At 39.1% G+C, this 10931-nt stretch overlaps 1 protein-coding gene and 1 long non-coding RNA gene across 2 annotated transcripts; one reads left to right on the top strand and one right to left on the bottom strand.

Moving 5' to 3' along the window:
• Positions 1–117: 117 nt before the first annotated feature.
• On the bottom strand, positions 118–1780 carry LOC114301557 (uncharacterized). The gene is made up of 3 exons (XR_014365680.1): positions 1433–1780; positions 1259–1331; positions 118–229 (listed from the first exon to the last, which is right to left on the bottom strand). It is a non-coding gene; the product is annotated as an uncharacterized LOC114301557 (long non-coding RNA).
• A 700-nt stretch (positions 1781–2480) lies between these two features.
• LOC114270898 (ABC transporter B family member 19) lies at positions 2481–8790 on the top strand. Its single transcript, XM_028212522.2, has 8 exons — positions 2481–3662; positions 3872–3926; positions 4092–4267; positions 4946–5110; positions 5249–5544; positions 5680–5996; positions 6117–6340; positions 6445–8790. Exons 1-8 carry the CDS (start codon positions 2481–2483, stop codon positions 8788–8790), a joined length of 4761 nt encoding a protein of 1586 aa, XP_028068323.2.
• The last annotated feature ends 2141 nt before the right edge of the window (positions 8791–10931 follow it).

The raw sequence follows: 10931 nt of genomic DNA on the forward strand, positions 1-10931 counted from the left end.
CCTTTTATCTTCACATTAAGTAAAATTAAAAAAGGTTATACATATATATAAACAGAGACACTATTCAAAGACTCACCAAGGCGTTTGAATGAAATAAGAGGAGCAAAAACAACGATGGTTGTGAGAAGCAGTAGGACGGAACGTTTGTCCCACCATTGTTGCCCAAACCATTCCTCCATCACACCTGAATAGTGGATCCCATCTGACCATGTCCCTGACAGCACGTCACCTGTTCACAAACTCACATTGCTTGATCAGTATCAAACAGTCAAAAATGAGCAACAAATTAACCAACAAAACAGTGTCAAACAAAACGTAAACAAAGACAAAGTTTAATGTTATGGTGTTTGGTACACAGTAAGTTCAATGTTATGGTGTTTGGTACAATAATCATACACAGTAATCTCTAAAGCTTCCCCTCCATCATATCCACCATCAGCATTCCTCACTTACAATTGCTGATTGCAAGGCTTTGCTCTACATCTAAGACAAAGTTTACACAGTTAAATATATGAATTATCGTCAGGTGCAAAAAAGAGCCATGAAGGCTACTCAAAGTGACGATTATAGCAGTTCAAACCAGTAACAAAGAAAATATCATCCAATAACAGTTCAAAATAGTATTCCATGAAAAATTCAGACAAAAAAAAAATTTGACCCCTCAAAACATGGTGCAGAAATCCTACCAAAATTAACAAAAGCGAAAAAACTTATATATCTTTCTTCAATCCATTCACACCTCTCTAACACTGATTACAAAAGCAAGCATAATTACTTTTTCTTTTCTTCTGAGCTAAGACAAATTTTACACATCAAAATGTTCCAATTCTCATCAAGTGTGAAAAAGCCAGGAGTGGCACACACACAAATGATGATTTCAATAGGGTTATAGCATAGACACTAGAGGGATATCTAATACTAAAATATGAATTGTGAAGACAACAACACATTTCTAATCAACTAAACCTAATATCCCTAAATAATTTTCCCTAATTGAGAAAATAAACCTTTATAGCAGTGTAAAAGAAAAATATCCAAAATAAGTTGACAACTAAAAATCATCCAAAGAACCTAAACAAGCAGTCACACATACAGGTCATGTATATATATAGAACCAAAACAATAAACACAATATCAGAGAGAGCACATATACATGTATATATGTATTGTTCACCCATGAGCGAGATCTGGATGATGTACTCGATGATTTTGTGTTATATATATATATATATATATATCATATATAATAAAAACTTACAAATCTGAGTGACCGATTGAGCAAAATCTTCAAAATCGAAACTCAGTTCCAATGTTCAGTTCCAATATATGATCTGCAACAAAACAGAGCAGCAACAAAACATGCAAGATATCAGTTCCAATGTATACATTCTTCAAAATCTGGATTGACCAAAGGATCGAAATCGAAACTCACAAAATCGAAAGAGAGGAGAACCAAAATCGGAAGAGAAGCGCAAATCTGGTGGCTTTCAAAATCTGCAACAAGTTTTGAAATCGAGCAAGTTTGTTTGAAATCAAGTGAGAGAGTGTTTGAAATCGTGTGTGTTTGAAATCGTGTGAGTTTGTTTGAAATCGAGCGAGAGTGAGAGCTGATCAGTGAGAATGAGGGTTTCTGAGCTTCAAATCGAATGGGTTTCTGAGTGAGAGAGAAAGAGTTTGGATTGTGGAAAAGTGCGAGTGAGAGTGAGAGACGTTTTTGAAATGGACGGAGTATTGAACGGTGTCAACAAATTGACCCAAGCGGCGCCATATTACCGAGATGAGAGACAGCGTTTTGAAAACGTTGTATTTAACTAATCTATAATGGCGTTTTTCATAAACGCCATAAAAGAAACGTTGCAATAGGCAACTTTTCTTGTAGTGTTAGTAGTGTATATATATATATATATATATGTTGTTGTTGTTGTTGTGAAAATAAGCACAAGAAAAATGCAACAAAGACACGGGTGCACATTCACAAAAATCTTACAGCTATTCTGTTTATATTGCACAGCTGTTCATACACCAAAGTTGTATATAGTATGGTTTTAAAATAAGATAAAATAAATAAAAAAGGCGGATTAATCGAAGTAGTTAAGAAGGGTAAGAAACTCGTAAGTGCATTGCTATTTAAAATAAAAAATTATATTTGATTTTTAAATTTAATAATGTGACAATTAATTAAAATTTTAAATGTAATACTTTTTTTTTATCTTCTTTAATTATTAACTAAATAAGTTTAAAAAAGTAAATTTATATATCATTTTTAACTAATAGAATTAAAAATCCTTGCCTTGGATAGTAGCTTAATAATTAGCTATTCTCATTCCCTGAATCTACTCTCACAAACAAACATAAAGGAAGGCCTCACCCTTTCCATATCTCTCTCTCACACACATTTATTGATTTGTAAGTTGCAACATCCATTTCCATTTTAGAATGAACAAGTAATTAATAATATACATTTTCATTTTATCATATTCATGGCTGACTCCTTCGAAATGATCGATTACTCATCCTCCAGCCAAGACCACCGCAACCGCTACCGCCACCGCCATCGCCACCCAACAACCAACAGCACTAGTACAAGCAACAGATTCGGACACCTGCAATCCGAGTCTTTTACGGCATCCAGCTCCTACAACTTCTCTCACTATCCTACTCCAAGCAGGCCACCTCGGAACCCTACTACTCCGGCCACCCCATTCGCCTCCGACGATGACAGGTCATGGCAAGGTGAGCTCTCTTGGCAGTTCGAGCCAACCGGCTGGCGCCACAATCGCAACCTCAATCTTGGTGCAGCACTCTCTCCATGGGCGGCTGCCACCACCACCACTACCCCTTCCAGTCGGATATTCCGTCGATCAGCGAATGACTATTACCTTTCTCGTACTTCCCGTGGTGGTGGTGGCTTTCAGAACCACAGCTTCGCTAATTCCTCCATCTCCTACTCTGAACATTCTTATTCTGGCTATGGCTACAGTGCACTACCACCATCGGGAACTGGGAGACTTGAGCTGCAGAGTTATAATGAAAACTCACACTCACACTCGCTTGTTCCAAGGAATTACAGTTCTGCTTCTGGCCAACATAGTAAGTCCCCTAAACTTTCACCTAAGTTTTCACCCACGTTTTCAAGCTTGTTGACGATTAAGGAGGGAAGTGCAAGTGCTGGACACAGTGATCCTTTGGCTGACAAGGATGAGCTTAGGATTGATTGTAATAACACCACAGAGGATAAAATTATAATTGAGGCTGAGTCAAATCGCCACCATTACCAACGTCACGATCCACGTTGGTTCTCTGTTTCACATGCTTATGTGGATGACAATGAAACTGATCAGGACGATATGGATGATCATCATCATCCTCGTCTGCATGATCATGGCAACATTAATATTAATGGGGAGTCTTCATACCAATACGATGAAGAAGATGATGATGATGATGTGGATGATGCAGAGCCACCGCAGTCTGTTGGGCTACTTAGCTTGTTCAAGTATTCAACCAAGTTTGATATACTTTTGGTGATATTGGGCTGTTTGGGAGCTCTAATAAATGGAGGATCTCTTCCTTGGTACTCGTTTCTTTTCGGTAATTTTGTAAACAAGATTGCCAGAGGACCAAACAATGACAACAATCAGATGATGAAGGAAGTGGAAAAGGTAAAAGAGTTTTGTAACTAATATTTATATATATTTCTAGATTAAGACAAGAGTCATAGCTAGAACTTTCTTACAGACCAAGGATTCAGCGAATGGTCATTAGAGAATCTGTCAATAAATTTACAGTTAAAATATAAAATCTAAATAAATTGGATTTGAATGGTGAAGAGTGTTAATATAGTTTTGTTTTGACATTAATATTTATTCAGATATGTCTTCTTATGACCGGATTAGCAGCAATAGTTGTGGTTGGAGCATACATGGGTAAGCAAGCAGAAAACTCTCTTTCTGTGTTTCACTTTTTAGACTGCAAAAGTTTTATTCTGGAAATTTTGTTCAGTGACATTATTATTATTATTATTATTATTATTATTATTATTATTATTATTATTATTATTATTATCATCATCATCATCCATGAATTGGCAGAGATCACTTGCTGGAGAATGATTGGGGAACGATCAGCTCATCGGATTAGAACAGAATATCTACGAGCAGTGTTGCGACAGGATGTTGGATTTTTTGACACACAAACAAGTACTGGTGATATTATGCATGGAATATCAAGTGATGTTGCACAAATTCAAGAAGTGATGGGGGAGAAGGTTATCCTTCAAATTTTATACTTGATCTCTTCTTCTTCTTCTTCTTCTTCTTCTTCTTCTGGTCATTTTTCATATAGATTTCACCTCTTTTAAAAATAAATAAATAAAAAGAACAACTCGAGAGAATTTGGCTCTAAATGGTGCTTGTCTTTTATTGTATGTAGATGATGTGAGGTTTCCTGGATAAGAAAAGAAAAAATGAAGGTCTAAACAGTAGTGACTTCAGCTGAATACTTTTCTTTTGATCATCTCCTAAATGACCTGACTATCGTTGAGTTACTAAGGCCCTATTTGGCAAGTTGGGTTTTAGCTTTTTTTTTGGGGTTAAAATCCACAAAAAGTCAAAATATGCTTAAAATAGCCAATAAGACAAAATATCACATTAAACCGATAATCATTTCACTTTTTTCTCTCACAAACATCACATCCAACTACAAAAAAATCTAACTATCTTACCGAACACACAAATTTTAGCCTACTAAAATAGTCTATTAAAATAGCCAACTTCCCAAATGAGTTGAATGCAATCCCACCAATCATATAATTTGAATGCATTGAAATGCTTGCCTGTATTCACCCAAAAAAAGAAATGCTTGCCTGATTGTTTTTGTAAATTAGACCTACAAATCAATTTCAAAATATATTTAACACGTTTTATTATTATATTCCTTATGACAGATGGCACATTTCATCCATCATATATTCACTTTCATATGTGGTTACACGGTTGGCTTTCTGAGGTCGTGGAAGATTTCTCTGGCAGTTTTGGCAGTCACCCCATTAACAATGTTATGTGGTATCGTCTATAAGGCTGTGTATGTTGGTCTAACTACAAGAGAGGAGGTAAGAAGGCTGTTGTTTCCCCTCAAAACAGAACAAATTTAATAGTTAAATTTATTTGTGCCCAGTATTTTTCTGGTTCTGCCAGCATCGCCTAATTCATGAAAAAATAAAATAAAATTGGTGCTTTCTTTTTCCCAGGTTTCTTATAGGAAAGCTGGTAGCGTTGCAGAGCAAGCCATCAGTTCGATTAGAACAGTATTGTCTTTTGTAGCAGAGGATCAATTGGCTTCAAGATATGCAGGAATGTTGGAGAAAGCAGTGCCCTTTGGGGCGAAGATTGGATTTGCCAAGGGTGCAGGAATGGGAGTTATATATTTAGTCACGTATTCGACATGGGCATTGGCTTTCTGGTATGGATCTATCTTGGTTGCTAGAAAAGAGATCACTGGAGGTGCAGCCATTGCATGTTTCTTTGGTGTCAATGTAGGGGGGAGGTACTAGTGATCTCTCTCTCTCTCTCTCTCTCTCTCTCTCTCTCTCTCTCTCTCTACCCATCCATCCATCCATCCATCCATCGTGTGCATAAACGAAATTCGTTCTTAGCAGATTTGTAAAAATTTCTTGTGCAGGGGCTTGGCATTGTCATTGTCATATTTTGCGCAGTTTGCACAAGGAACTGTAGCAGCTAGCAGAGTGTTTGAAATCATAGACAGAGTTCCAGACATTGATCCCTACAGCACGGCGGGGAGGAGGCTCTTAAGTGTACGTGGAAAGATTGAGTTCAAGAATGTCACTTTTGCTTACCCATCTCGTCCTACAGCTCAAATTCTCCGCTCTCTCAATCTAGTAATTCCATCTTCAAAGACTGTCGCATTGGTTGGTGTTAGTGGAGGAGGGAAGTCCACCATTTTTGCTCTTATAGAGAGATTTTATGATCCTATCAACGGTAATCTAAGTAAATTATGTCTGTGTCTCCCTCTCTTTCTCTCCCTCCCTCTCAAGTATATACATGTTTTCGCGAGTATCTAGGTGCTTGACAGTTGGAGTTTCAAAATAATTTTGGCAGGGTTGATAAACTTGGATGGACATGATTTAAGGAGTCTACAAGTGAAGTGGTTGAGAAGTCAGATAGCTATGGTGGGTCAGGAGCCCGCTCTGTTTGGCTCTACCATAATAGAAAATGTGATGATGGGTAAAGAGAATGCCACCAAGAAAGAGGCTACTGCAGCTTGTATTGCTGCCAATGCCCACAACTTCATCTGTAGCCTTCCATGGGGCTATGATACCCAGGTGTCTCTCTCTCTCTCTCTCTCTCTCTCTCTCTCTCTCTCTCTCTCATATCAAACTGCATATATGTAGAAACCTTACCCATCTCTTTGGTTTGGGCTTGGCAGGTTGGAGATAGAGGAACCCAATTGTCAGGTGGCCAAAAGCAGCGGATAGCACTTGCTCGAGCGATGATCAAAGACCCTAGAATTCTTCTATTAGATGAGCCCACAAGTGCCTTAGATACGGAGTCTGAATCGGTGGTGCAACAGGCCATTGACAAGATCTCCATGGGCAGAACCACCATTGTCATTGCTCATAGGTTGGCAACTGTAAGACATGCTCACACCATTGTTGTTCTTGATGGCGGCTCCGTTGTTGAGATTGGCGACCATGTCCAGCTCATGGAACAATTCGGGGCGTACTACAACCTTGTCAAGCTAGCTTCTGAGTCAGTTTCAAAACCCATGCCAAAACCATTGTCATCAAACCAAAATGATTCTTCTCAGAAACATAACAAAAAGAAGAATACAGACTTCTCGGTGGATGAGAAATCGGTTCATGATGCGTCATCGAGAGCAAAGCACGTATATGAAATCTCCAAGTCCGACTACTTGAAATCCATGCAAGAAGTGGACGATGACGACGAGGACGAAGAAGCAGAAGTTCAGAAACCCAGGAAATTCAGGCTCTCTGAGATATGGAAATTGCAGAAACCAGAGGTTGTCATGCTGTTATGTGGGTTCATCTTGGGCATTTTTGCCGGTGCAATCCTCTCCATCTTTCCCTTAGTTCTAGGCCAAGCCCTTCAAGTTTACTTCGACACAAACACAAAACATATGAAAAGAGATGTTGGTAAACTCTGTTTGGTACTAGTTGGGCTTGGCTTTGGTTGCATCATCTCCATGACAGGCCAGCAAGGTTTCTGTGGCTGGGCCGGTACAAAGCTCACCAAGAGGGTCAGGGATTTCTTATTCCGAGCTATATTAAAACAAGAACCAGGTTGGTTTGATTTTGAGGAGAATTCGACTGGAATACTTGTTTCAAGGCTTTCCATCGATTGTGTTAGTTTCCGGTCTGCCCTCGGGGATCGTTTCTCTGTTTTACTAATGGGTTTGAGTTCAGCAACTGTTGGCCTTGGCATTTCATTTCGTCTGGAATGGAGATTAACACTCTTGGCTGCTGCTCTCACTCCATTAACGCTCGGGGCAAGCTATTTCAATCTCATTGTCAATGTTGGCCCTAAGTTAGATAACAATTCTTATGCCAAAGCTAGCAACATTGCTGCAGGTGCAGTTTCAAATATAAGAACAGTGACAACATTTTCAACACAAGAACAGATAGTTCAATCCTTTGATCGAGCTTTATCAGAGCCTCTGAAAACATCGATTAGAAGGTCACAAATTCTTGGGTTAGCCCTTGGGTTCTCTCAAGGTGCCATGTATGGAGCATATACTATGACACTCTGGTTTGGAGCTCGCCTCGTAAAACAAGGCCACACAAACTTCGGGGAGGTATATAAGATTTTCCTAATACTTGTTCTGAGCTCATTTTCAGTTGGACAACTAGCTGGCCTTGCCCCAGATACTTCCATGGCTGCAACTGCAATACCTAGTGTTTTGGATATAATTAAGCGTATACCGTTGATAGGCAATAATAATAATAGTAGTAATAATGATAGCCAAAATGGGGGGAGGACGATTGAAAGGTCGAAGAAGCCATTTGATGTGGAATTCAAGATGGTAACATTTGCATACCCATCTAGGCCAGAGGTGATTGTGTTAAAGGACTTCTGTTTGAAGGTCAAAAGTGGAAGTATGGTAGCACTGGTAGGAGGAAGTGGGTCAGGAAAATCAACAGTGATATGGATGGTGCAGAGATTTTACGATCCAAATCAAGGGAAGGTACTGATGGGTGGGATGGATTTGAGGGATCTTAATCTCAAGTGGCTGAGGACCCAAATAGCATTGGTGGGTCAAGAGCCAGCACTATTTGCTGGGACCATAAGAGACAATATTGCATTTGCAAACCCAAATGCATCCTGGGCTGAGATTGAAGAAGCAGCTAAGGACGCTTACATTCACAAGTTCATAAGTGGGCTGCCACAAGGATATGACACACAGGTTGGTCAGAGTGGGGTGCAACTGTCTGGTGGGCAGAAACAGAGGATAGCAATAGCAAGGGCTATACTGAAGAAATCCAAAATTCTACTACTGGATGAAGCTAGCAGTGCATTGGACTTGGAATCAGAGAAGCACATACAAGATGCACTGAAGAAGGTTTCAAAGCAGGCAACAACAATGGTAGTGGCACACAGGCTTTCCACCATAAGGGAAGCCAATCTCATTGCTGTTGTCAAAGATGGTGCCGTTGCCGAGTATGGAAGCCATGACACTCTCATGGCTGCTTCCCACGTTAATGGTATCTATGCTACCCTCGTTCATGCAGAAACTGAAGCTAATGCTTTTTCTTGATTTGATTCTCATTATTGTTGTTAATATACATACATACATGCATCAAAGTTGGGTAGAATTTTTGGTGATCAGGATTGGACATCCAACGACCACGATCAGTCTTCTTCTGCTCATAGATAAAGCTAGCTCATTGTGTAACGTCGTCAAAAAAATACATAAAACCCACCACTTTAGACATGCATTGATATAAAAGAAACCAACAATTTCTATTCATCAGAGTAATTCTTACAACTGTATTACATGTTAACAACAAAAGCAAATGCCCTATGGGCTTACAGCTTTCCAAGTCAACACCTGGTTACACAAAAGAAGAGTACTAACTCTATACAAAATAGCCCTTGGCTTGATATACATGTAATACAAACAAAATAAACAAAAGAGTCTTCAACTCTCATCATCATCCAAGCTATGTCCTTGGAGGTGGCATACTACCTGTACCTGAAAATAATGTCCCATAAAGGGTGAGCCAACGCCCAGTGGAGATATGCTAAACACAGTATGAGCAATAACTAAGACATTAGCAATTGATAAATGTTCAATTTCCATAAATCAATTCATAACCCATTTCCATTTCATGACCTCTATGTTCATGTTTCATTTCAATTTCCATTTCTTATCAATTTCACAATTTATATCAACGGCTCAGAACCTGGCCAATCACTTATATGAGACAGTGACTCATATTAAACGTTTCCCATTTTACAATAGATAAACATACTAGTTGTATCAACATCTCAACAGATAAGCATACAAGCTGTATCCACATTTCAACAGATATGCATATTAGCTATATCAACACTTCCAAAGATAAGCATATGAGCTGTATCAACACTTCCAAAGATAAGCATATGAGCTATATCAACACATTATCTGACAACCATATGAGCTGTATCAGTGGAGTCCATCCTCTATCTCCTCCCAAACAACATCCGGTTTAGAGGTCCATTCCCTTTCTTCCCCTAAACCGTGGAGTATATCCCCTATCTCCTCTCACACACACAACGTATATACACAAAGGTCATAGACACAATCAATCAATACATAACGTTAATGTATTCTATCAACCGTCACACTCTATGAGATTTCCAATTGATTAGTTTTAGTTTGCCTAATCATCATGCATTGTCTACAACAATCAAAACTACCCTCCACCGGTAGCCCAAGTAATTATTTCTAAACAGATAATAAAAGCTCCAACAGATAAAATATCAATGTTTTCAAAAGTGAGCGATTAATAAATCTAACTCCACTATTCAACCATATAATGCACCAATTTCATTATTTCCAACTCAATTCCATAAAGTCACAATTTTCCCAAAATTAAGGTTTTCCACCCGATTTCCAAATATTGACCCAATGGTCTAAATATCAACAACTAACAACGATATCATTATTTTGAACCCACAATACACATTTTAGACTCAAAATAACAAATCCTCTTTTAACATTTTGAAACCCTAAGTCCCAAAATTTACCCAACTTCAACACTTTATCAAAACGACCAAAAATCTATGTCAAAGACCATAAGAGTGAGTAGGAATCCCTACCTCAAATTCGGAGCTCAAGGAAAGAAGGTGAAGAAACTCAACGTGCTCCAAAACTCAATATTCTCAGATCAATGGATAGCCCTCGACGATCAACCCAACTTTTACAAAGGCCGAAGGAAAATGAAACACTCTAACTAGATCAAACCCTAGAGAGAAGGGAGTTTCTAGAGAGAGGAACTCTCAAAATAGCTTTTTAGAAAGTAAGAGAGAGAGAGAGAAAGTAAAAAGTGAATTTAAAACGCCTAGCTGCGAACTGATATACGACATTCCCGCTCGAGCGGAGAACACAACGCTCGAGCGTCAAGAACAAAAAACTAGGCCCGCTCGTGCGCAATAAGGGCCGCTCGAGCGCCAAGACACAAGAATAAAGTACATCCGCTCGAGCGCGAAAACCAGTCCGTTCAAGTGTAGATTTCCCCCTCCCAGAACTTACACCAAAAAGTACTATCCGCACGAGCTCCACCGCTCGAGCGTAAAGAAACCCGCTCGAGCGTGAAAAACATGCTTGCGGAAGTTCTACAGAGCACCAAAATACTGGGAGCGTGCTATCTCCACTCGAGCGCAAGAAGACTCGCTCGAGCGGACCTCCTAAAA

The sequence above is a fragment of the Camellia sinensis genome, chromosome 4, assembly GCF_055761805.1.
Source record: "Camellia sinensis isolate YWXY chromosome 4, ASM5576180v1, whole genome shotgun sequence".
In the NCBI taxonomy this organism is placed as follows: Eukaryota; Viridiplantae; Streptophyta; class Magnoliopsida; order Ericales; family Theaceae; genus Camellia; species Camellia sinensis.

Bases quoted from the DNA above. Each gene is read 5' to 3' on its own strand.
- LOC114270898 (XM_028212522.2), top strand. From the start codon at position 2,481: ATGGCTGACTCCTTCGAAATGATCGATTACTCATCCTCCAGCCAAGAC. The intron at 5,111-5,248 runs GTAAGAAGGCTG...TCTTTTTCCCAG, and splicing joins GTCTAACTACAAGAGAGGAG to GTTTCTTATAGGAAAGCTGG. The intron at 5,545-5,679 runs GTACTAGTGATC...TTTCTTGTGCAG, and splicing joins GGTGTCAATGTAGGGGGGAG to GGGCTTGGCATTGTCATTGT.